General features: G+C 48.2%; 2 protein-coding genes across 6 annotated transcripts in view; one reads left to right on the forward strand and one right to left on the reverse strand.

Annotated features, from left to right (window-relative positions):
• Nucleotides 1–435: 435 nt before the first annotated feature.
• NFE2L1 (NFE2 like bZIP transcription factor 1) lies at nt 436–12,668 on the forward strand. Of its 4 annotated transcripts, none has more exons than XM_066364433.1 (6): nt 436–581; nt 2,056–3,068; nt 7,734–7,949; nt 8,368–8,457; nt 8,678–8,836; nt 9,608–12,668. In XM_066364433.1, the coding sequence occupies exons 2-6, from the start codon at nt 2,559–2,561 to the stop codon at nt 10,946–10,948; spliced, it is 2,316 nt and encodes a 771-aa protein (XP_066220530.1). In that variant the 5' UTR covers nt 436–581; nt 2,056–2,558; the 3' UTR covers nt 10,949–12,668. The 4 variants fall into 4 exon arrangements, with proteins under 4 accessions (XP_066220530.1, XP_066220529.1, XP_066220531.1 ...); XM_066364432.1 differs by lacking the exon at nt 436–581 and adding an exon at nt 865–986; XM_066364434.1 differs by lacking the exon at nt 436–581 and adding an exon at nt 865–986 and having other exon boundaries at nt 7,767–7,949.
• CBX1 (chromobox 1) overlaps nt 11,987–24,124 on the reverse strand; it is a 29,197-nt gene continuing 17,059 nt past the window's right edge. For both annotated transcript variants that reach the window (XM_066364437.1, XM_066364438.1), the window contains exons 3-5: nt 23,784–23,961; nt 22,938–23,032; nt 11,987–20,353 (exon numbers count right to left, since the gene is read on the reverse strand). In XM_066364437.1, coding sequence (XP_066220534.1) covers nt 20,209–20,353; nt 22,938–23,032; nt 23,784–23,961 — 418 coding nt within the window. In that variant the 3' untranslated portion in view covers nt 11,987–20,208. The remainder of the gene's footprint in view (nt 20,354–22,937; nt 23,033–23,783; nt 23,962–24,124) is intronic.

The following is a 24,124-nucleotide window of genomic DNA, read 5'->3' on the forward strand; positions in this document are numbered from 1 at the left end:
GACCCCCTCGGGTCTCACTGGACTTTTGCAAGTCACCGTGGGAACACTCAAACGGGGGTCCAGCGCTCGGGCGGCGACAGTGCCTCCCATCCCCAGTCCCGGCCCCTAAGCCCCTAGCCGAAGAAGGCCCTGGAAGCGTTCAGCCTGCACACTTTGCTCCGCACCCAGCTTGTAATTCCTCGGGCAGTCAACGCATGGCGGAGGAGGCCAGGATGTCGAGGTCGATAGGGCCTTCGTCCCACTTATTGGTGGGCCCAGGCCGTGGGGCAGGCCTACACGTCCATTGGGCCGTGGACCATGCCCGTCTTGGGAAATCGGAAAAAGGAGAAGGAGGCACACTCAGCCATTGGGCTCTGTATGCTGTCAATCAAAGTGACATCCGGCGATGGCCACGACCTCAGCTCGTTGATTGGAGGAACGTGTTGGCCGTGGAGGGCGGGCTTCCGAGTGCGGTGGGAGGAGGGGGCGGGGAGGGAAGCGGAGGCTGAGCTCTAGGCCCGCCGGGGGTGGCGGCGGCAAGGCCGGGACTCGGGTTGAGGACCTGCTGTGGCCGCAGCGGCGGACGCCGAGCTCAGCCGCGGGTATCCGGCATATTCCTTTTTCTGACGGGAGACGCGCAGCGTCGCGGGGCCGAGACTTAGGGGCTGAAGGGCGGCGGGGTGGAGCTGAGGGGCAGGAGGCGGGAGCGGGCAGCCGAGCGGGGTTCGCGTCGGGGCCGGGCCCTGGGCCTGGCAGGGAGGGGCCGCGAGTCCGTGGAGAAAGCCGGCTCCCGAGTGGGTTGGACTGGGGAGGGCTGAGGGCACGAGAAGGCGTGGTGTTAGGCCCGGGCTGGGGCGCGGGGTGGGGCCATAGCGGAGGGCGGGATGGGATTTGGCGGTAAGGGTGGGTCAAGGCCAGGAAAGGAGCACTTGTTCACTGCTGCCCCAGAAGGCTAGAAGCCGAGGAGCCGAGAGCGGGCATGGCGACTTGGTGTCAGCCGGACTCGGGTATCCGGGGCGGGGTGGGACCGGGCTCAGACCAGAGGCCTCAGGCCCTACTCAATCTTTAAGAGACCTTACCCGATTTCTTGAACTGGGCTTGTCAGAGATTTTAGTAATCAATTGCGTGAAAACGGGAGGGCAGTGTAAGCTGAAACTCTGGGTCGTAATTGTGATTACTCTAAGGGGCGTGGGTGTATGTGTAGATGTTGATCCCTTTTTCCCTTAGGATGAAGTTGGTAGGTGGGTCACAGCAGTGAAGAGGGATATGTCTTGGTTTCAAAGGTTAATAGAAGCCCAAAACTAGAGACCAGAAACTGAAAGGCAGACTTACTTCCTGCCCACTTGGCTATCTGGGTTGAGAACTTTGCCATATCCTTCTGTTTTGGCTCAGAAGGTCATGTGAATGAAAATAAAATCTGCCTATGCAAATTCTGGGCCGAATAATCCTGCCCAAGCCCCTCCTCCCATATCCTTCTTAGCCCCCCGCGCTATTTTAATGAGAGTGATGGAAAAGAGAAGTCAGATTTCAAAGTTGAGAAAACAAAAAGCATTATCCTTTCTGTGAAGTGGTGGCCTAAACGGGTTCCACATGTCCGCTTACACTCCTGTCTATTAATAATCTCTACCTCCACTCTAGAACTGATGGGACAAGGATTGTAGGCAATTTTTTTCCTGAGAGATGGGCAACTTTCCTTTAAAATAGAAAATGGACTTCTCATGCTAAATATAGAAGCAGGGTTTTGTGTGTATGGGATGGGGGGAGGGTTGGTAAATCAGACATGTAAAATATTTTGAATGCCCCGGGCATTCATTGTCTGCTTATCCACAACAAGCTCTGTTTTAGGGTATTGCACATTTAATCTACAGAAACAGGCATCCTTTGATCCTTTGTAAGCCATACTTCCTTTCATAGTTGTTCTGCCTATAAAAGGTTTTTGCTTTTCAGGGAGGATAATAATTGACTTATTTTCTCTCCCATAAAAGCAGCCTTTTAATGTGTTTCCTACCTTTTGCCTTGATCATGGTGTGAAAATTATGGAATCTTATCCTGTTGCTCTTGTGATTTCCATTTCAGGTTTCTCTGGAAACCCCCCTGGTAAGTGTGGAGGAGGCGGGACACTCTGACCCAAGACAAAAGGCCTGTAGCTCCAGCCAAAGAAAATAAACCTTAGGAAAGAGAAGGGGGGAAAAAGAGCCCATCAGCTGTTCCTGAGAATAGCCTGCATTGGAATCTACAGAGGACAACTAATGTGAGTGAGGAAGTGACTGTATGTGGACTGTGGAGACAGTAAGTCACGTGGGCCCTGAGGGCCTGGACTGGGTCAAGAGCAGTTGTACTTTCCGAGGTGAGGTGTTGAGAAGGGAAAAGTGAATGTGGTCTGGAGTGTGGCCTTGGCTCCACGTGCTGTGCTTTCCTCCAAGGCCATCGGGGAGCTCAGCCCCTGTGTTCTGCCAGGGTGGGATACAGGGTTTGGCACTGAGGGGTACCTTGCTGGCTGGAGCAACAGAGCAGTGGCCTTGATTTGTCTTTTGGAAGATTTAAAAACCAAAAAGCATAAACATTGTGGTCCTTCAGCAATGCTTTCTCTGAAGAAATACTTAACGGAAGGACTCCTCCAGTTCACCATTCTGCTGAGTTTGATTGGGGTGCGGGTGGACGTGGATACTTACCTGACCTCACAGCTCCCCCCGCTCCGGGAGATCATCCTGGGGCCCAGTTCTGCCTATACTCAGACCCAGTTCCACAACCTGAGGAATACCTTGGATGGCTATGGTATCCACCCCAAGAGCATAGACCTGGACAATTACTTCACTGCCCGGCGGCTCCTCAATCAGGTGAGGGCCCTGGACAGGTTCCAGGTGCCGTCCACTGAGGTCAACGCCTGGCTGGTACACCGGGATCCGGAGGGGTCTGTCTCTGGCAGCCAGCCCAGCTCCGGCCTTGCCCTCGAGAGTTCCAGTGGCCTCCAAGATGTGACGGGCCCAGACAACGGGGTGCGAGAAAGCGAAACGGAGCAGGGATTCAGTGAAGATTTGGAGGATTTGGGGGCTGTAGCCCCTCCAGTCAGTGGAGACTTAACCAAAGAGGTTAGTGGACACATGGAGGGATGAGTGGGATGGGTTGGGTTGGGGTGTGGGGTGTCTGGTCCTGGAGGACTGTGCTTGTAGTACTAACCCCTGTAAAGAACCAGAGAGGTTCCAGAGGGGGTCTCAAGTGTTGTTCTTGGCTAGGAATGAGCTGAACTATCTGACTAGGATTGGGGGCTGGGAGCATTTCCTGTGTTGAACCATTGACCTACCTCTAAATGTACTGTCAGGGCAGTGGGAGGTTCCTAGAACATGCCAGTATGTTTACTGCTTGGATTTCAACATGACTCCTGGAGGCCCCGGAGTGGGGGAGGGAGTCATGTTGTGATGGGCTTTGATGCGGTGTATATCTGTTGCTAAGACACAAATACTTTGCGGACTTTTGCCCGGTACCTCCCCCCAAATCAGAACACATACACATCCTAAACTTCTCCTCCTTTGTGGGCAGTCCGGTGGTTGTTTTAAGGCCCTGATAAGTCTGCTGTCCTTGGCCTGAGCCACGGGGTAGATTTAGATAATTATTGTCGGTCCAGTGAGGACCAAGGCTTCCATCTGTGCAAAGGCCCACTGCAGGGAGTAGGAAGGTGAGGCCTGCGAGCTAGAAGAGGAACTGCATTCTGCTGCCTGTCAGCTTGCTTTGTGCTGTCAGAGACCTTGAACTGACGTGTGGCTGACATACTTTCTGTTTGGGGTAGAAGGTGATGTAGTTGCCTTTAATGATGTGAATGGCTACTGTTGTCCCTATTCCACCAGCGTGATAAAATGGCTTTGAGCTGTTTGGCCCTGGCTTGCCCCTCAGCCCCAAGGAGCTTGGATAAAGGCCCACTGCAGTCTCCTCACCATTAGGAGAATAGAAGACTGGGTTGCACTGGGCTGAGTTTTCCAGAGCTGAGTCTTGGGGGTTGGGGAGAGGGGAATGTAAAAAGCATTGCAGATGCTGAACTTGCCTTTTTCTGCCCACCAGTCAGACCAGGGTTTGCCTCCTGTGCTATACTTGAGCCTGTTCCTGAGCTCAGTTCTCTGAATGTTAGTGTTTGTCAAAGCATGTGGCTTCCTCTGGGCCAGAGGCCCCAAACTGGGAGCGATTTTGCCCTCCAGGAGACATGTGACAATGTCTGGAGACTGTTTTGTTTGTCCTAACTAGAGGAAGAAATATTGGCATCTAGTAGGGAGAGGCCAGGGATGCTGCTAAACTTCCTAAAAAGCACAGGACAGTCCTCAAATGACAGACTGATGCAGCCCCAAATGTCAGTAGTACTAGGGTTGCTCTACTGCTCAGCTAGTTCATATTGGATCTGCTTGGAGAGAGACTAGAATTATTTGAGCATGAGAGCCATGAGCATTCCTCGCCTCCAGTGCCACTGGGAACTTTAATTTCTCTTCTTCTTCCCCTGTCTTTTCCATTCAAATGGATTTCGGTCTTGGCTCAGTGGTCTGAAGAAGTATGCCTCCCAGCCTTCTCTTTTGTCCTCTTGCTCAGTATATCTTCCCAAAGGGTGGGTGTAACTGGGCTTGCTCTTGGGAACCCTGTGGGGGAGGGGGGTAGTGCCATTCCTATTCCTGCTGAGAACTTGCCTGGGATGAGCTGTTTTGGATATAATATGGATCGGCTGGGGTGGTATGAGGTGGGGTGAGATTTTGACCCTGCTTTCCTCCATTTCTTGGCCTTCATGAAGGTTATTTTTTTCCATGACACCAGGCCTTCACTTCTCCCTTTGGGGGCTGGTGGTGGGTCAGCATTAGGGGCCCAGGCTGGGTATGGGGGATGGGAGGATTATTGTGTGTCTAGAACAACATTTCCTCGGCAACTCGGGGATAAAAATACCCAGGTCTAGAGCATGTGACAGGCATTGCTGGAGCTGGTATTATCCCTGGGGTGGCGGCTCTCCCCTGCCAGGCCTATTCGATGGACAGCCATAGCCCAGGCCCTTGTCAGGGATAGGATTCCCCTCGAGGTTGGCACTCTGCCCAGAGCGAGGGTGGCCTGTGTACAGCTAGCTCTTTCCAGGCAAGGAGCAGTCTGTTGACCAAGGAGAACATTCTGTCCCTGACCTGACCTTAGGCTCAAGGGGAGTAGCAGTGGGGATCAGAGAGCTGGGATCCTGGTTCTGTCAGGGACTTCGTTCCAGCTTTAGAGATGTGGGCCAGGGGTCAGGCAAAGAATCCTGAACAAAGCTAGGGTAAAGGCGACAGGGGACACGCCACACCTGTCTCCTTCAGCGCTGGCCTTTAGGCTCATGTCTCCCTCTTGCCTGGGAGTAAGGCCTGGCCAGCATTTGACACTGCTGCACATGTGCAAATGGCATTTTCCCTTCCTCTTGTCTGGCCTGTTGTAGGGTGACAAAGCCCCTGGCTCACAGTGAGGTCTGGGTGCACTGGGTTCCTGCCCAGCCTGGCTTGTGATCCTTGGGCTTGAGGACAACTGGCCACAGCCCTCCTGAGGAACGGGAAAACTCCCATCACTTCCAGGGAAAAACTTATATTCCCGCAGAAGCTTCAGGAGGAGTGTCTGCCCAGTCCTCAGTGGGTGGGTAAGCAGGATGCGACCGGAGGGAGAGTGGCACCCCTTCCCCCAGGGCTCTCTCACTGCGCCACCCCCGCTGGCTGACTGGGCAGGGTGGGGCTGCCCGCCCCTGGGTGCGTCTCCTTGAGGAGACGGAGGCGGCCCAGGGATGGGCTGGTTCCTTGCGGCAGCTTCTCCAGCTGCCCTGGTGCAGAGATTGGCTCCGGGCTGCAGCTAGGTAACAGGCGGTGGGAGGGGATTGGCTCTTTCCGCATCTCCAGCGGAGACTTGGGGGAGGAGATTGGCTCTCGTCGCAGCCTAGGTAACGACAGTGGGAGGGGATTGGCTCTTTCCGCAGCCCAGCTGCTGACCTGGGGGAGGGGATTGGCTCTCTGCAGCCTCAGCAGTGACCTGCAGGGTGGGAGGGGGAGGGGATTGGCTCCTTGCTGCAGCCTAGGTAACAAGTTTGGGGGGCGTGGGAAGGGGGAGAGGGAGGAGTGGGAGGATAGGCCCAGGAGGGAGCTTGCTTTTCTCTGCAGCTCGAGCACGGAGCATGGGGTGGGAGTCCCGTCTCACTGCAGCCTCTGCGGTGAGCTCAGGGTGGGGGCTGCCGGGCGCCTGAGTGGAACTGGGGTTGTGAGGTGGGAGGGGGCTGCTCAAGGATGGAGGAAGAGGGCTGGGCTGGGCCGCCCAGGCAGCAGTACGGGCGGGGCCGCTCCTCAGGCCCCTCGGAGCTAGCTCGGGGCCACCCTTCCAGCCTGGTGTGCTCCCTGCAAGCCAGGAGCTCCTTGCAGCCCCCTGTCCGGCTGCCCGGCACCGGCTGTCCTGGGGCTCATCTCGCAGACCATGACCCGCCTGGCCCGCAGCTCTCACCGCGGTGGGGGCCCTGCCAAAGGGAGCAGGCCCCTTAACTCTTTGCTGGCTGGTCACCGGGTGGCTCAGCCCCCCTCTGCTCCTGGGTCCAGGGCTTCTGTTCAGGTTGGTGTATATGGGGAGACCAAAGGGAGAGGTACACCTGGTGGGAGGCCCTAGGCTCAGGGAGGGTTATGGTGGGGAAAGGATACCTGGTCAGGGCTAGGGAGGTGGGTCTACTCTAAGGACATTGCTTTCTGAAAAGTGCCGGCTTTTTAACCTCTGAATAGAAGGCAACACTGTAGGGTTTCTTTAGCCATTGGGGGCGGCATGTGTAGAGAAGCCCGAATAGCTCTTATTTATTGGTATTCTCTGCTGGTGGCAGTGGGGTGGCAGTTGGTGCAGGAACTGATCAGAAGAGCAGGAGGGAGACATTTTTGGTACCTGAGGCAGCAGTTGTGACCAAGTGGTGTTGGGGGCTATGTCCTTGAGTGAGTTGACTGATAGGGTGTCAGTGAGCCCTGGGTGTGGTAAGGAAGGGAGTGACAGCTCTGGTGTGAGGGGCACCATGGGGCTGGCCTTGTCAGGGTGGGGTGCCCAGTGAGGATCAGCTGACTGCTTTAGGCTCTCCTGGGACCGCAGTTTACTAGGATCACTGAGAGTGGGGATTCTGGCAGGGATGGATCTTGAGGTGAGCCTGGGCTTTAAGAATTGTGGGTGTTCAGTCTTACTCCTGTCTCTGCCAGGGAAGGGGGAACGACTTTAGGAAGGGCTGGTGACAGCCTGTCGTTGTCATTGGTTGCATCAGGTGGTTGTAAATGCAGGGATTTTCCTCTCCAGCCCACCCCACCCCTTTATGCAAATGATGGCACCATGGGCTGATGCAAGCCCCGCCACCTCTAAGCAATTCTGCATGACAATTTTGCTCCTGCTTGCTGTGGCCAGCTTCCTACAAATCATGTTTTAAGGGATTCCCATTCCTCAGATGAGAAATGCCCCTTATCTTCTCCCTTCTTACACAGCAATGAGGTGGCCCTGCCTTTTGGCCGGGTTGTGTTTCTGGGCCAGATCCTAAGCCCCACCGGCCTATATGATGATGGTCATGCTAGTAGTTCTTGCTAGCTCCTGTTTTTTTTGGAGGCTGGTATCTGGAGATGGATGAATGGTACAGATGGTAGGGGTAGAGGTTGGCAGGTGTAGGGCTGTGAAGGAATAGTTGGAGTGATGCTAGGAAGGACCTCTGAGAGTCAGGACAGGGACGGAGGGGCCCCTGGACCCGAGAGCTAAAGTCATGGTGATCTGTCTTTCAGGACATAGATCTGATTGACATCCTTTGGCGACAGGATATTGACCTGGGGGCTGGGCGTGAAATTTTTGACTATAGTCATCGCCAGAAAGAGCAGGATGTGGATAAGGAACTGCAAGATGGAGCGGAGCAGGAGGACACCTGGCCAGGCGAGGGCGCAGAAGTTCTGGCACGAAACCTGCTAGTGGATGGAGAAACTGGGGAGAGCTTCCCTGCCCAGGTACTCCCATCTCTGTTCATGCCCAGAAACATTTTAGAGAAGGCAGTTGTGTCTGGGATGGAGCTGAAGGTATATTTGGGGTTGGGTTTTTTAAGTCACAACTTAAAGTGGGTGGGCTGAGAGAGGAGTGGATGAGCAAAACAGAAACAGAGGGGCCAGGCCTTGCTAACAAACTGCACCGAGGATGCAAAGCACCTAGCAGATTCCTTCTTGTGTCAGGACTCTTCCACCCTCCCTCTGTTCTCCTCCAGAGTTAGGGATCTAGGACCAGTCATTAGCCTGGGAACAGAGGGCGAGTGTGGGCTTGCATCTCTGCAGGTCCTCCTTCAGCATCCCCTTGGGAAAGCTGGGGAAGAGGCTTCAAGCCTGCAGGCAGTCGAGCCCGGATCAGTCAGACTTACAGTTGCTGTTGCCACAGGTGCCTGGTGGGGAGGACCAGACAGCCCTGTCCCTGGAAGAGTGCCTTAGGCTGCTGGAGGCTACCTGCCCCTTTGGGGAGAATGCTGAGGTGAGCAGGACTCCAGGGAGAGGCCACCAAACCAGCAGGGCAGCCTGCACACATTTCTTTGCGGCTGCCTGAGGGGCAACTCTTAGTGCTGGCATTGTCCTGGCTGCTGGGGGTGAAATCAGGAAGGAAGAAACAGAACCTCAGGTGGTAGTCTCTGGGAGGAAAGCAGAAGGCTGGTTTTTCCTTCTTTCTGTGTTAAAGCTTCTGTGTTTTGCCCTAGTTTCCAGCAGACATTTCCAGCTTAACAGAAGCAGTGCCTAGTGAGAGTGAGCCCCCAGGCCTCCAAAACAACCTCTTGTCTCCTCTCCTCACGGGGACAGAATCACCATTTGATTTGGAACAGCAGTGGCAAGATCTCATGTCCATCATGGAAATGCAGGTAGGACTATCAGAACAGGACACAAACCTATCGGACTTTATGTGGGTGTCTTACCACTTAGCTGCTTTTTCCCCTCTGGGAAAAGAAAGCGGAACATCTGTATCTGATGGAAAGGGGAACACTGAGCAGTAACTGCCTAGGTGTCTCCTTGGGGCAGTAGAGGTAGAGTCAGGAGTAGGGTTTGGGTTAAAAACCCCAGGGCCTGAAGCTTGTAGAGTGGACCTGTCTCCTAGGTATGCTTTTCTTTCCTTCAAGCAATTAAGTACTTGGCTGGGTACTTCCAAGGTTTAGCATTTAAAAAGGCTGATATTCATGCAATGCCTTATAGCCATTTTCATCTAACTTGGCCCTCGCAGTCATCTGCATTAGCCCTTTATTACTTTAAGGGTGAGGAAATGAAGCTCAGAGAGGTTCAGGGTCACGGCTAGGTTTTCTCACTCCAAGCTTTGGTCTTCTTTTTACTGTACCGATTTTGCAATGAGGAGGTAGTCAATGTTAGGTGTTTTCTTACTCTCCACGGTGGGGGAGTCTGGCCAAACATGAGCTGGTCAGTCCTGCATTGGGGTGGAGTCCATAGGGAGGAAACCCATCTCTGCCAGGCCTGGCGGACCAGCCAGGACCAAGAATTGATGCTGTGGGTTCTGATTTCCAGGCTCGTCTTTATACCCATGCAGTTGTGCCTGTGTTGGGTGGCTGCTAGTGTAAGCCCCCAACCTCACATGGGGAGGGAATCTGTTCTGAGTGAAAGGTGACACTCTTCTTCCCTCCCAGGCCATGGAAGCGAACACATCAACCAGTGAGATCCTATACAATGCCCCTCCTGGAGACCCACTGAGCACCAACTACAGCCTTGCCCCCAACACTCCCATCAACCAGAATGTCAGCCTGCATCAGGCGTCCCTTGGGGGCTGCAGCCAGGACTTCTCACTTTTTAGCCCGGAGGTGGAAAGCCTGCCTGTGGCTAGCAGCTCCACACTGCTTCCTCTGGTCCCCAGCAATTCCACCAGCCTCAACTCCACCTTTGGCTCGACCAACCTGGCGGGCCTCTTCTTTCCGCCACAGCTCAATGGCACAGCCAATGACACAGCAGGCCCTGAGCTGCCTGACCCACTTGGGGGTCTGTTAGATGAAGCCATGCTGGATGAGATCAGCCTCATGGACCTGGCCATTGAAGAAGGATTTAACTCCATGCAGGCGTCCCAGCTCGAAGAGGAATTTGACTCTGACTCAGGCCTCTCCTTAGACTCCAGCCATAGCCCTTCCTCCCTGAGCAGCTCTGAAGGCAGCTCTTCTTCCTCCTCCTCCTCCTCTTCCTCCTCTGCTTCTTCCTCAGCCTCTTCCTCCTTTTCTGAGGAAGGTGCTGTTGGCTACAGTTCTGACTCCGAAACCGTGGATCTAGAAGAGGCGGAGGGCGCTGTGGGCTACCAACCTGAGTATTCCAAGTTCTGCCGCATGAGCTACCAGGATCCGTCTCAGCTCTCCTGCCTGCCCTACTTGGAGCATGTGGGCCACAACCACACATACAACATGGCGCCCAGTGCCCTTGACTCTGCTGAGCTGCCACCACCCAGCACCCTCAAGAAAGGCAGCAAAGAGAAGCAGGCTGACTTCTTAGACAAGCAGATGAGCCGGGATGAGCATCGAGCCCGAGCCATGAAGATCCCCTTCACCAATGACAAAATCATTAACCTGCCTGTGGAGGAATTCAATGAGCTGCTGTCCAAATACCAGCTCAGCGAAGCCCAGTTAAGCCTCATCCGGGACATCCGGCGCAGGGGCAAGAACAAGATGGCGGCGCAGAACTGCCGCAAGCGCAAGTTGGACACCATCCTGAACCTGGAACGGGATGTAGAGGATCTGCAGCGTGATAAAGCCCGACTGCTGCGGGAGAAGGTGGAGTTCCTCCGCTCCCTGCGGCAGATGAAGCAGAAGGTCCAGAGTCTGTACCAGGAGGTGTTTGGGCGGCTGCGAGACGAGAATGGGCGACCCTATTCGCCCAGTCAGTATGCTCTCCAGTACGCTGGGGATGGCAGTGTACTCCTCATTCCCCGCACCCTAGCTGACCAGCAGGCCAGGCGGCAGGAGAGGAAGCCAAAGGACCGGAGAAAGTGAGCCTGGGGAAGAATGGGGGTTGACGCTCACCAAGATTGAAACTGTAGAAGGGCTGGGCCTGGACCTGGACCTACAGCGGGGACTTGAATGCCTTCTTATCCAATAGATCTTCTCCAATGGGATGACTGCGGGTCAGTGGACAGGAAGAGGCGGGCACAGGCGCTGTCTGGCTCAGCTTTCCCACTGGGGAGGGTGGAAATAGCCACTGTTTGGGTGGACAGGGTTCTCACCCAACCCCCTTTCCTTCGAGGGAAGGGGTGGGGTGGTGATGGCATTGATGGAGGCTTGACAAAGGGGAAGGAAGGGACTTGTGAGAGGAAAGGAAAGGAGTAGAAAGTCTCATTCCAGAAAGGAAGGAAGGAAAGAAACCAAAAAAAATCAAAGCTGAAAGAAAAAAGTGCAGGTTAAGATTGAATCTGGCCAGGATTCCAGGCAGCAGGTTTTAGGTGGGACTAGGTCATTGGTGTGAGTAAACCCCACTTCACCCCAGGGCAGGGGTGGAGCACCACAGGGTGGGTTCTGGGAGGGGCTTTGTGAACTCTTTCTGCTCCTGCACTTTGGCATCCCTGAAGGGGAGCTCTTAGATTATCTCCTTGAATGTTTCACCACAGGGGAGCCACTGGGACCCAACACTAGCTTGGAAGGTTAGGGTTAAAGGGTAGAGTGGACAGGAAAGGGTCACAAGGCCCCTTGTCGCAGCAGCCCCAACACCAAGCATGTCACTCACTCTCCTGCCACTCCATTTCCCTTGTGCCCAGTCACCACTGAGCTGAGGCTTCCCTGACTCCATCAGACTCCATCAGAGCCTGCATGTGAATGCTGTTTTCTCCTCGCCCCTCACTGGCTGCCCAGAACTCTTCTGCAGCCTTCTGGGGCTGTTCTGAGACAGGGAGATAATGTGGAGAAACCAGGCAGTATTCAGCACAATGCTGGGGAGTGACCACTCAGGCCTCCCACCAACTGGGCTTGTCACTGGAAAAGACAAAAAACTATAAAACCCAGCAACAACAAAAAAACTAGTCTTAGAGTTTCTTGCGCTTTGATTTTTTTTTTTTTTTTTTTTTTTTTAGGGTTTGAGCCCTGTTTCACTGATAGGGTCTAGAATGCTTGTTTTGAGTAAAAAGGAGGTACCCCAATATTCAAAGCTGCTAAATGTTCTCTTTGCCATAAAGACTCCGTGTAACTGTGTGAACATTTGGGATTTTTCTCCTCCGTCCTGAGGTCTCTGTCTGCTTTCTTTTTTGGGTTTCTTCCTAGGAGAATGAGAAGTGCATGTAATGGGGGTTGAGAGCACCTTCCCCCGCACCAGGCTCTTGGCCACAGGAAGCTTCTCCATATCTCCAGCTTAGCAAGGGCTCCTGGAGGACTGTCGGGCAGAGGCAGAGAGGGGAGTGCCAGGGTGGCCATATGGTGCCAGGAGCAGTGTCTTTATTTTTAACCATTTGCTACTGCTGTCCCCCAGCCCAGTCTGGCTCTGGAGTACTGTCTGGACTAGAGGCGTGAGTTAAGTGGGGGAGTGCCGATTCCCTGACTTGAGTAGGGGAAAGTGGACAACACACTAAATGAGAGCAGTAGTGATGGAAGACAGGAGCCTGGGAAGTGCTTTTATAAATTATTTTCCTTGTAGATTTTATTTTTAATTTATCTGTGACCTGCCAGGGAGGGGAAAAGAGAGAGAGGTTGTGAGCACATGACAAAATAAAATAAAATGGATGATTCATTCTCAAGTGCAATTTTTCCCTACCTTGAATTTAAACAATAAATAGGCCTCATGAGGGCTTGCCATTGTGTGGCTAAGGCAGAGCTCATAGGGGAACGTGGGTGGAGTTTGACAATGAGTAATTTAAAAAGACAAAAGAATAGTCAAATACTGTATTAAACCTTCTAAGCAGGTGTTAATAAAGGACTCTTCACGTTTCCCAGCTAACTCCTCAGGATTCAGAATTCTGGCCTTTCCTCATAGGGCTAGGCTAGGACGAGGTGGCCTGCCTACATGCCAAAGGGTTGTAGAGCATTGGAGGGTTGTCACAGTATTGACTATGAAGGTGAAAACCTGAGAAATTGACAGGCCCAACATGTGCCAAGTGCTGCAGAGCCACAGACTGGAGAAGCAGGGAGCTAGACACCAGCTTTTAAGGCATCGGAAAGCTCCAGCTGAGGTGACCAGAATCTGTTCTTGCTCGACACCCCCCCCCCCCAATAACCTTGTCTTAATACCAGTGCAGAATATTTCAAGGTACTGGGGGCTTGTTGGCACTGCCATATGCCCATCTTGAGGTGGGCAGCAAATAAATGCTCAAGTAATCAAAGTTCACTGGCAGTCTGATATTACTGGACAAGGTTTACAACCAGAAGCCATGATTCTTATAACTGAATCTCTGATCTTGAGTTTCCCTGTATCACTGTGTAACTTGGCTCATCCTAGTCTTTCAACTATGTTGCTAGAGTTTATCCTAAGGAGGAATAGAATTCAGGAAATAACATTGATTTCTTAGATTTGTTCCAATTTACAGGGGCTTTCCCCCATCTCTGGTTGGAAAAGGTTGGTCATCTAAATAAGAGCTCTTCCTTAACTTGGGAGTTAAGTAATATTTGTCAGCCAGATTAAACCAAGAATCTTCACTAAAAATTAAGGTTGAAAAATTCATGCTGATAAAAATTACATATAGAAGAGTAAACTGATGGTAAAATTCAGAGTAATGTTTTTATATCCCTTCTAGAAATGTACGTGTATTTTGGTTTGTTTAGTACATTATTGGGCTATCACTTTTATCTTGGTTTTACAACTCTTTAAGAGATGTCAAGATTTTTCAAGCAAAAAATTACTCTCGCTCCCTCTGCTAGTGTTGACTTGAGTATTTTTGTCTCCCCTCTCCCATGTCCCCTTGTGGAGAGATGTGCAGTTGTGTCTGGGATCACGCTGATTAGCTGGGGCTTTGGGCCAAGTTGGTCAGCACTGCTGTGGGATTGACCTCTTTTGCTGCTGGCAGGTGGAGTGGGTGTTACTGCTTCAAGGTTTTTTCTGGCAGGAAGATAGGACTCAAGGCCTGTGAAAGAGCTGCTACACCTAAGACAGTGGGAAGAAATTCTAGGGTTGGGAAGGAGATGTGCAGGCCTCAATCCTTAACCAAGGCCCAAACTTCAGTGTGACCTGCTTGGGTAGGGGTAGAAGGCTTGCTTTTTCTTGATTTCAGCAGCCCTAGGCTTCATTCAAGCCAATTTCCCATACATCCCAATTCATTTGAGGAGATGGCACTAGACCCATTGTTTCAACATCTGCCTTACATAGATCTCAGCAATTAAGTGGGGGGCAGGAGAGCACTATTTCAGTATCAATAAATTAAAAAAATATATAGAACAGAGAAGGTAACCTAGTGATCTAGAGACCATGTCTGCAAACCTGGCCTCCATGGCTGACTCCCCACCCTTACTTGGGAAAGCTAACAGCAACTAGTCAGAGAGCTGGTGATTAGGAAGGTACTTTCCAAAGAACCCTGTCTTCCTCAGGCTGCCCTAGTCTCTGCTTTAACAGCCCCAGGTTAGCCAGGCCTTGCTGCTCTTCAGGTCTGTTCGGCAAATACCTGGAAAAACAAGTGCCTTGCATGAAAAATAACCCCACCATCTGCAAGTCTCCTACCACACCCAGTAGGCACTGACCTAGAGCAACAATCGGAAAGTCAGACAATCAGTTTTAGGGTACCTTCAGCCAGATGTTCATTTCCTTATTGATGCTATCCATATACAAATACAGGTAACTAGATTGGTGTCTGCTTCTCTGGAAGTTGTTTTCACACAGCCAAGTACAGAAATGTTCTAGCAAAACCCATGTGCCTGATTATCTGAAGTGATTAAGCCTTGTTTTCCAATCACTGATTCATCTGGGAAGTAAATAGGGACAGACCTTTGACTTGTCTTTTTGTCAGTGTACCAAGAATGATAACCCTCCTTCACCTTGACTTTCTTCTCACGCAGAGGTCGGTCAGCCTCCTTGCCTCTGGTTCTGTCTTCATCTTGGCGCAGTCAGGGACTCTGGGGAGTGCATGTGAAACCTCACACCTGATCGAGTTCTAGTCCTTTTTCTGTCCAGGTATTCATTGAAAGTGAATTAGCTGAGAAACAACCTAGTGTGCATGCTATCTCCTAAGGAGAGTATGGGATCTTGCTAGAGGTGTGTTTTCAAAAATCAGTTGGATAGAAAATTCCTTTTTGAGTATTCAAAAATACAATAGTCTTAAATTTGGTTCTTTGTTTCAATCTACCTTTAACTGCAGACTGAAGACAAGTTGCACAGTATTTGTTACTTCATTCCAGATGCTATTTCAACCAAGAAAGCAAAACCTAGTTCAGTTTACATGGGGAGAGGTGGAAAGACCAAAGAGTTGGTGCTCTGCCCTGTCCCAGAGCCAGGCCCCCAAGTTGCCCAGGCTGACCCCAGACTATGCAAACAGTAAACAGGCCAGGATTGGTCAAAGTCGAGTTGGATTTAAAAATCCATGTGGAGCAAACACTGAAGCTTTGGTACTGTCACCACCATGCAAATCAACAAGGTCACAGTGCAGACCCAGGCCTGCTGTTGAATATTTTAACACAAAGTATTTAATATAAGCAAAAACTATAGAACTGAATTGTCAGCACATATTGTCAACTTAAATGTTTCAACCTTACCTTGGAGTTCTGCCACTTAAAATGACCTAATGAAAAAACGCCTTAGAAATAGACTACAGTTGACCCTTGAACAATGTGTTTGAATTGCACAGATCCACATATATGTGAATTTTTTTCAATAAATACTGTAAATATATTTTATGGGTAACATTTTCTTTTCTCTTTATTGTAAGAATACACATAAAATATAAAATATGTGTTAACTGTTATTGGTAAGATTTCTGGTAAACAGTACAGTAGGCTATTACGTTTTTGGGGAGTCAGGTTATATGCGAATTTTCAACTGCATGGGGGAGGGGTGTTGGTGCCCCAACCCCTGTGTTGTTCAAGGGTCAACTACTGCTTTACTTGCCCCCACAAAGCAGGGCCTACTATGCTTTTCACCCCAGCACAATGGTTTTATTTCTGACTTTATTTGCTTTCAATATTCAGCACTTTATTCAGCAGGAAGCTCTCAAGGCCAAGGTCAATTAAAAGTCATTCATATAAGAACAAGATGAGCAACTTGAACACATTGGCTGGGAAAAAGCAGTAACTTTTGAACAAAACCTCAATGCTAGACAGGCAAACCAAGGGTGACGGAGAATCTTAAGCTTCTCTATCAAACTTTCTTAACCACACACCAGAACGCCAGGATGCCTCTACTTGGCTGATTCCTACTGCTACAAGGCAAGGTGAAGATTCCTTTCTTTACTAAGCTGAATGTGGGTCTGCAAGTGATACTGGTATTTCAAATGCTAGAGGAGGGAAAACACTGAGCCTGGACTTAGTTCAGTCCTATTAGCTCTAAATTTTTAAATGGAATACCCTCATGAAAAGATTCAACTTGCAGATCAGATTAATCCCCATACCAATCAGATAACCTAATCAGATTGATTCAATCTCAAACAGAATCCAGGCTCCATACATAGTTCAGGATCTGGAGCCATTTCAGAATTCCAGTTCCACCAAAATTATTTTGGAGTAGCAATTTCCTCTATCATTTTCCCTTTCTGCATGACGGAAGTCACTTTAACGGATTCCCAATGCCACAGGCCACAGACTGTAATGATATGCAAAGCACACGTAGCCAAGCACCAAATGGCCATGGGCTAAAATCAAATTGAGCTGAGTGTGAATGAGTTCTGGTATATTAGATTACATTTGAAAATAAGTACTTAAAAACTCAGCTATTAAAAATTTAGTCAAAACTTCCAAATGACACTGAAAAGCAGAAATAATTGTTCCTGAGCACTGTCCATTGATAGAGTGCTTCACACTGGTCATGTACTAGTAACTAGACTAACTTTGGAAGACAGTGGAAGAGCAAGGTTTTCTTTTTTCTTTTTTCAACTGGCTCTGCCAGTGTTGAATACCTCCAATAATGATGCTGTCATTACATTAGTAAGCTTTCCTTCCTTTGTAATAGTAACTAAGGTAATAACTTGTCTCCTCTTCAACTCCTAGGCAAGAGGTCTACGGTGATGCAAAAGCCATCCAACAAACACGTTTTGCACTGCCTGAAGAAAAGCTCTCCGAATCCTTTCTGACTTAAAATTTGTTGTGCCTATGTTATTTCTTACATTTCTGCATGCACTTGTGCCTTCAATAATCACTTGAGAAATTTTTACTTTTGTGAGAGGGAGGGAAGGAAGGACAGAGCATCAACTCATAGTTCCATCACTAGTTGTTCAATTGCTTCTCATCGTGCTTTGACTGGGGGACTCAAGCTGAGCCAGTGACCCCTTCCTTGCTCAAGCCAGCATCCTTGGGCTCAAGCCAGTGACCGTGGGATTATGTTGTTGATCCCACACTCAAGCTGGCGACTCTGCACTCAAGCCAGGGACCCTATGCTCAATCTAGCAACCTTGGGGTTTCAAACCTGGGGTCTCAGTGTCCCAAGCTGATGCTCTATCCACTGTGCCATCACTGGTAGGATGAGAACATTTTTTTCTTAAACCTTGAAATGTGATAGTTGGCTTTTAAAGATAACAAAATTGTGTATGTGTATCTCCAATTCAGTTTTCATTGTATGTATTATCAATTTCATTGTCGTCCCTGGAGAGAAGGATACGGTTTTACAAGAGTTCAGGAATCCAGAAATGACACTGAAGTAGGTTCCAAAGGTGAAGGCATCAAGCTGAACAGCAGCCCATTCTGGACACACACCAAAGGTGAAGGCTAATTTCAGTGCATTTTATGAGGCAGAGCAGAACCCCAACTCACCCCAACTTTTTTTTCTTTTGAGAGGTGGGGGGGAATGAGAGATGAGGAGCATCAAGTCTCACAGTTGTGTCACTTTAGTTGTTCTTTGATTGCTTTTCATATGTGTCTTGACGGGGAGCGGGCACTCAAGTTGAGCCAGTGACCCCTTGTTCAAGCCAGTGACATTGGGCTTTAAGCCAGCAACCTTTGGACTCAAACCAGCAACCATGGTATCATTTTCAATGACCCCATGCTCAAGCCGACAACCTTGGGGTTTTAAACCTGGGACCTCAGTGTCACTGGTCAATGCTCTACCCACTGGGCCACCACCTGTAAGGCTCACCCCAACTCTTATGTAGGTACTGACTGCTCTGCTGCTACTATGACCTCTGCACAGAAAAGGCCTCCCAGCTCCATCTTATGTCCCCCCAAACTCACAGGAAGTGTTATGAAAAAAGTATTCAAATATCAGTTTACCTGAAACAAATGCTTTGTATTAAAGAGTAGAGCTGAACTGTTACACCACTGATTTGATCTCACTGGAAATCCCACTCCCCTTTTTTATAAATAACAAGTCTACTCCCATTTTGGCTCTAGAATTATAGGCAAAAAATAATGTTAAGAAAATAGATGGATGATATTTTAATTTGGTGATCAAATCCAAGGCCAATTACTGAAAATTCTGGTAAGTTGACTTTAGCTAAGGTCATACAAATCTATGAAATACACGAGCCAGGATCTAAATCTAACTCAAGACTCCGTGTTTCCAAACATACCAGAGTCTGGAAGTGCTATCAGGTCAGAGTGCTAAACAACCTTTGAGCAATATGCAGACAGAATGATGTGACAATATGTATAGTCTCTGAAGCAATTATAAATGCTCAAAAAACATTTACTCCATTCACATGGTGAGACCTCTCAAAAATTCAGGCTAGGCACCAGATTCTCAAGCCTACATAGTGTTCAAGAGATTAAAAACCATAAAAGTGTGCAAGTTGTTTCCAACAGGCTGAACCTGTAAGGTAAGAAAAGGCAAGGTGGGTTTCTAGCAAGACTTAAGACAAATCAAGGATTATAAATCTATATAGTTTTATTAAGACAAAAACTGACAGTGTAGTATGAAGTTTACATTTAAACAAAGTTCTCACAGAAACCTAACACATGCCTAAAAAGATTTTACAATGGAGTTCTAGATGCAGGTCTGGATGATATCAATAACTGATGGATCTCATGAGTCAAGACAGCATTTAAGGTATTAATTCTTAGGATTAAAAAAACTTTTCGTTTTGTGTTTTAAACTGAACCACTGCCCCAGCATGAAAATTTAATCTTCTCCTGAGACCAGGGCTTTTGAAATAATCCAACTCTTGAGTGATTCAATGAACTTGTGCTGTCAGTGGCTGAACCCCGCCACCAATGGTTTCAGAGTTCTAAGTCCAAAAAACAGAGGCTCCAAGAGTTTTCCATCCTAAGAGGATGGGTCCTTCTCTTTACTCTCACACTTTGCTACCCTCTTCCCCTCCCCAAATAACTCAGCCAGTAGCTTGGATGGACAAGCTAGTATTTATAGCTTTACAACTGGAAAAGAAAGGGTCTTCTTGTCAATTTCAAGAATTAGCACCTCTAAGGCAGAATGATCTGCCTATGTATATGCTTCAATAAAGACTTCCCTTCCCAACCAGTTTCCATCCCCAAAATGGCAGCTTTGGTAACTTATCAACTGGCTTAGTCCTTTGTTGGGAATAGCATTAAGCTCAGGCAGGGAACACCTTGGTTTTTAAGTTTCAGGCAGTCACAGCTTTTATAGTCTCTCACAGTTCTCAGATTGCCAATGACATTTTTTGAAAAGATAAAATATTCTGGACACAGAACCAAATCATTAATTTTGTTCATTCCATTGTTTCATCACTTACCCAACCAGGCCCTAAATTTTAACAAAACAATCCTACCGATCTCCCTTTATTCCCACCCCACCCCTCCCACCCCCAAATAATACACCAGTAATAGCCAAAAACTACAGACATGCTACGCTGTAAAAATGCAGTTAACACTATTGGGAAGAAGGCTGTGGGTTGTGGAGATGCTCTTTGAAGATCTACAGTATCTTTTTGCTCTCCCACACACCTATTCTGCAAGTTCTATCCTTCATAGAAGGCTCTTTGCTTTTCTCAGCAAAGTGCAGAATGGGATGCCTTGAAACACTTATCCTTCTTCCCTTCCATTTGGATGGGTGTGCAAACTATACAGCATGAAACGGCTTTAAAGCACTTGGGCTGCTGTAGGGCACCGAAACTATACTGGCTCTTCAAAGGACATCTCAAGCCACCTCTATGGTATCAAGACAAGTAGAACTCCTTCCCCTTCCCACTTGAAACCCACAGTCATGTGACAGGGGCTGGTACTCAGGAGCATTAATTCTTGTCATCTTTTTTGTCATCATCCTCCGAGGGGTAGGAATGCCACGTCAGCCTTTCCTCATAGAAGGATATGACAACCTGGGGGCACTTGACATTGGCTTCCTTGGCTGGGACCAGGTCAGCCTCATCAGAGTTTTTCCTGCAGAACAAAGCACAGAGAGACTTTGAGACCTGGTGCTAGTGGTCTCCCAACTTGGATCACCCAAAGGACAGGACTTTAAAAATATTAATTCCAGAAGCGTAAGCTAGGGAAGGGTGCTAACATGGCCCAGGCAGCATTTACTGGCAGCTTTTAGTCAAGAGACATCCTTGTCCAACTATAGTTGAAAATCCCCTCTGGGTATCTTTGTCAAAAGCTAGGTGATGTAATATCACGAACGAACCTCTGGGAAAGGTAAAAAACAGCGTAACTCTTGATTCTCTGAAGGAAGAAGAGAGGCTATCGTATTCTTCCAAAAGCCATGTGCCAACTGCTAAGAGCCCATGGAGAGATCTTGGCTTTCTCATAGTATTTCATACTATGTTGGATAACACTGAATACCAACCTGACATTGGCCAGAGACAATTGGATGGACACTGACTCCTAATCATACTTTTTAAGATTACCAAATGCCATGCTCACACAGATATACTACAACTCCCAGATGCTTTAAAATGGTTCTAAAACACTGGGAGGTAGAAAATGAACGAACTATTTTATAATGCTCTATTTTCTTCTGAATATTAAAATGTTCTCAAAATTTGAAAATCACATCCATATTACATAGGACAAAGGAGTAAGCTCTATCTTCAGGTCATTGAGAATGTTCTAGATGGAAGTAGTAGTATAGGGCAGGCAGCAGATAGATGATAGCATCTCTGATGAAACACCACTCAAAAGTTCCAGAAACCGAGCAACAGGTAAACCAAAGCCACACAGTGCCATGGAACCAAAGAGTAAGCTCGTAAGGTATGTTTCTGAACAACGAACTCTTTCACTGCATAGGAATATTAGCTATTTTTGGAAATGGACAAGTATCTCCACTCCCCAGGAAAGTAACTTCAAAATTAACTTGGTTTTATAATCAACACCAATCTTACTTAACCTGTTGAGTTATATTTATATTCAGCTATAATCTTTACGCACAGCAGTGAGTCACCTGAAGGAGCGCACATCTTAGGCAACATGGCGATACTACTATAACTCAGACTGCTCAAATGCAGACCGAGAAAGTGTATTCTAGTTGGCTTGAATAACTCCTGGAATCAATTCTTTCCCTCCAAATGCAGTACCTTAAAAATGAACTTAAAAAAAAAAAACCCACAACAACTAAAAAAAACCCCAACCAACCCTTTTCTTCTATGGGCTAACAACAATTCAGTCAACACCTAGCGAATGCACAGGAAAACAGGTTTAGGTAGCTGTGACATAGGCTTTCTGTGGTGGTAAAGTCAGGCCTCTTTGCCACCTTCTAAAGGGGAATTAGTAAAGATGTGAGTTTCACAGAAGGTTCTAGACTGACAAAAGGACAAAGTACCCAGAATGATGCCTTCACAGGCAAAGGCTTCGAACTGTCCACTTCTAATTTGTATTTTAAAAACAGTGACTAAGAGCCTGACCAGGTAGTGGCACAGTGGATAGAGCGTCGGACTGGGATACGGAAGGACCCAGGTTTGAGACCCCGAGGTTGCCAGCTTGAGCGCGGGCTCATCTGGCTTGAGCCAAAAAAATCTCACCAGCTTGGACCCAAGGTCGCTGGCTCAAGCAAGGGGTTACTCGGTCTGCTGAAGGCCCACGGTCAAGGCACATATGAGAAAGCAATCAATGAACAACTAAGGAGTCCCAACGAAAAACTGATGATAGATGCTTCTCATCTCTCTCTGTTCCTGTCTGTCTGTCCCTATCTATCCCTCTCTCTGACTCTCTCTCTGTTCCTGTAAAAAAATAAATAAATAAATAAAAATTTTTAAAAAACCACAAAAAATAATGACTAAGATGCACTGGGGCAGGGGGAGAAAAATAAGTATTTTCAATTAACCAAAAAAGGGGGGGTGCATGTGGGAGCGGGAAGCAGGATTCCTTTTGGACAGAGATAGGAAAAGTATGGAAAATTTTGGGTTAATTACAGTGCTTAACATTCTCCTGACAATTACTTCCACTAGGCTGTTTCATGGAATATTACTACCACTGGTGTTTATACTTAATGGAGAAAAAAATAGGCTTGCTCTATGTTTAGTATATAGAAAAGGGGCCTTGCTGACCCCTGCTGGATGATCCTGGAATTGTAGAATATGTACAAATTGGGAAGACTCAAAACAATTAAGGACCAAGGAAAAGCTACAGAAATTCCTTCCTAACTCTGAGGAGGTAACAGAATTTCTGAGCCTGGGGCCAGCCCAATTTTTATTAAGGAGGTGGTAGAAGAGAAGGGTGGTTCAATCACATTTCATATTTTTTCCTTTCACTTAGAAAAGTGAAATGTGATTCCTCCCCATACCCTCTCCACTCTAGATTTTCTCCCACCTCCTAAAAAATGGCCAAACATCTGAAAATCCTAAGGGCCCCTACCTGTAAATCATGAGTCCAGGTTGGCAGTCAGGCCGAGGGTCACTATCGAAGGACTATGCCATCTTAAAGATTTCACACCTGGGTGACTGGAATTTCGAAGGTCCAGCTCTTTCCTCTGGCATGGAACAAATGGGAGAAGAAAAACACAACCATACAAAGCCACTGGCAGACTCACCATTTCATCAGGAACATGAGCTCGCCACTGGAGTCTGTAGCTCCAATAATCCGCTCCGGCTCCAAACCCCGGGCAAAGCCTCGTGGCTTTTCTGACTGCAAAAACCAGAGGGATTGAACCGTTTTAACGATGTGGGACTGCTATCCAGACTGGAGCTACTCCTGTTTCTGATTCACGTATCCAAACTCTTGTATTTCACCAATACTACAGTTCCAACTCACAGGCCTTTTAGAATGGTTCTGAGTGATATCCCACCAAGGTGTGAAATGCTTGACATTTCCCCACATGTAAAAAGGGACACATATCTCAAGCAAAATAAATGTTCACAAAGGTTTCTTCACACTCAAAAGATGACTTACTTCGAGGTACTAAGAATAAATAGCTACCTCAAGCCTGTAACAATTAAAACATTGAATGCTATCTACTTACGAGAATGAATTGTTCTTGAACCTTCAGATAAAATAATTATGTGGCTTTGTGAAAGAGTAGTGAGCCAGGCCCCAAAGATTTTGTAAGCATTAGCCTAAGATTCTGGAAGAAGTGAGGGATGGCTGCTGATATTCAAGAAGCAGCAAAACAAAATGCTAAAATGATCTGGCTTTCAGCTTCTTTGACAGCAGTAAGAATTCTGACTAGTGACCATCCTTAGGGGCTGGTAAAGGAGGGTATGGAGGGATAAATGGTGATGGACGAAGACTGGATTTGACGGTGGTGAACATACAATATAGTATACAGAGCTGTGCTATAGAACTGGGCACCTGAAAACCGTATCATTGTTAACTAGCATTATCCCAATAAATTCAATTTAAAAACTAAAAAACAAACCATCCTTACTCCTGTTCCTACCTCTTCTTTCTTCTTCTTTGGTTTGCTCTCCTCTCCCTTATCTTCAGAATCAGAGTCAGCTTTGCGCTTGCCTCCTTCTGATTTATCTGTCTCATGTGCTGTTTTCTGTGACTGTAGAAACTCAGCAATGAGGTCGGGGCAATCCAGATTCTCTTCTGGCTCCCACGTGTTGTCCTCACTGAAATCAGAAGGCACAGTGAGTCACTTTCCACTCAAAGTTAGCTTGCTCATACAAAGGAGAAGCACAGCAAGACACGAGCTGGTGTCCTTGGAAAAGAGTTAAGAATGAGTGACTAGATTTTGCCTAACACCAAGAATTCGGCAAAGTTAAAATCTCTTGG

The sequence above is a fragment of the Saccopteryx leptura genome, chromosome 2 (genome assembly GCF_036850995.1).
Source record: "Saccopteryx leptura isolate mSacLep1 chromosome 2, mSacLep1_pri_phased_curated, whole genome shotgun sequence".
NCBI classification, from domain to species: domain Eukaryota; kingdom Metazoa; phylum Chordata; class Mammalia; order Chiroptera; family Emballonuridae; genus Saccopteryx; species Saccopteryx leptura.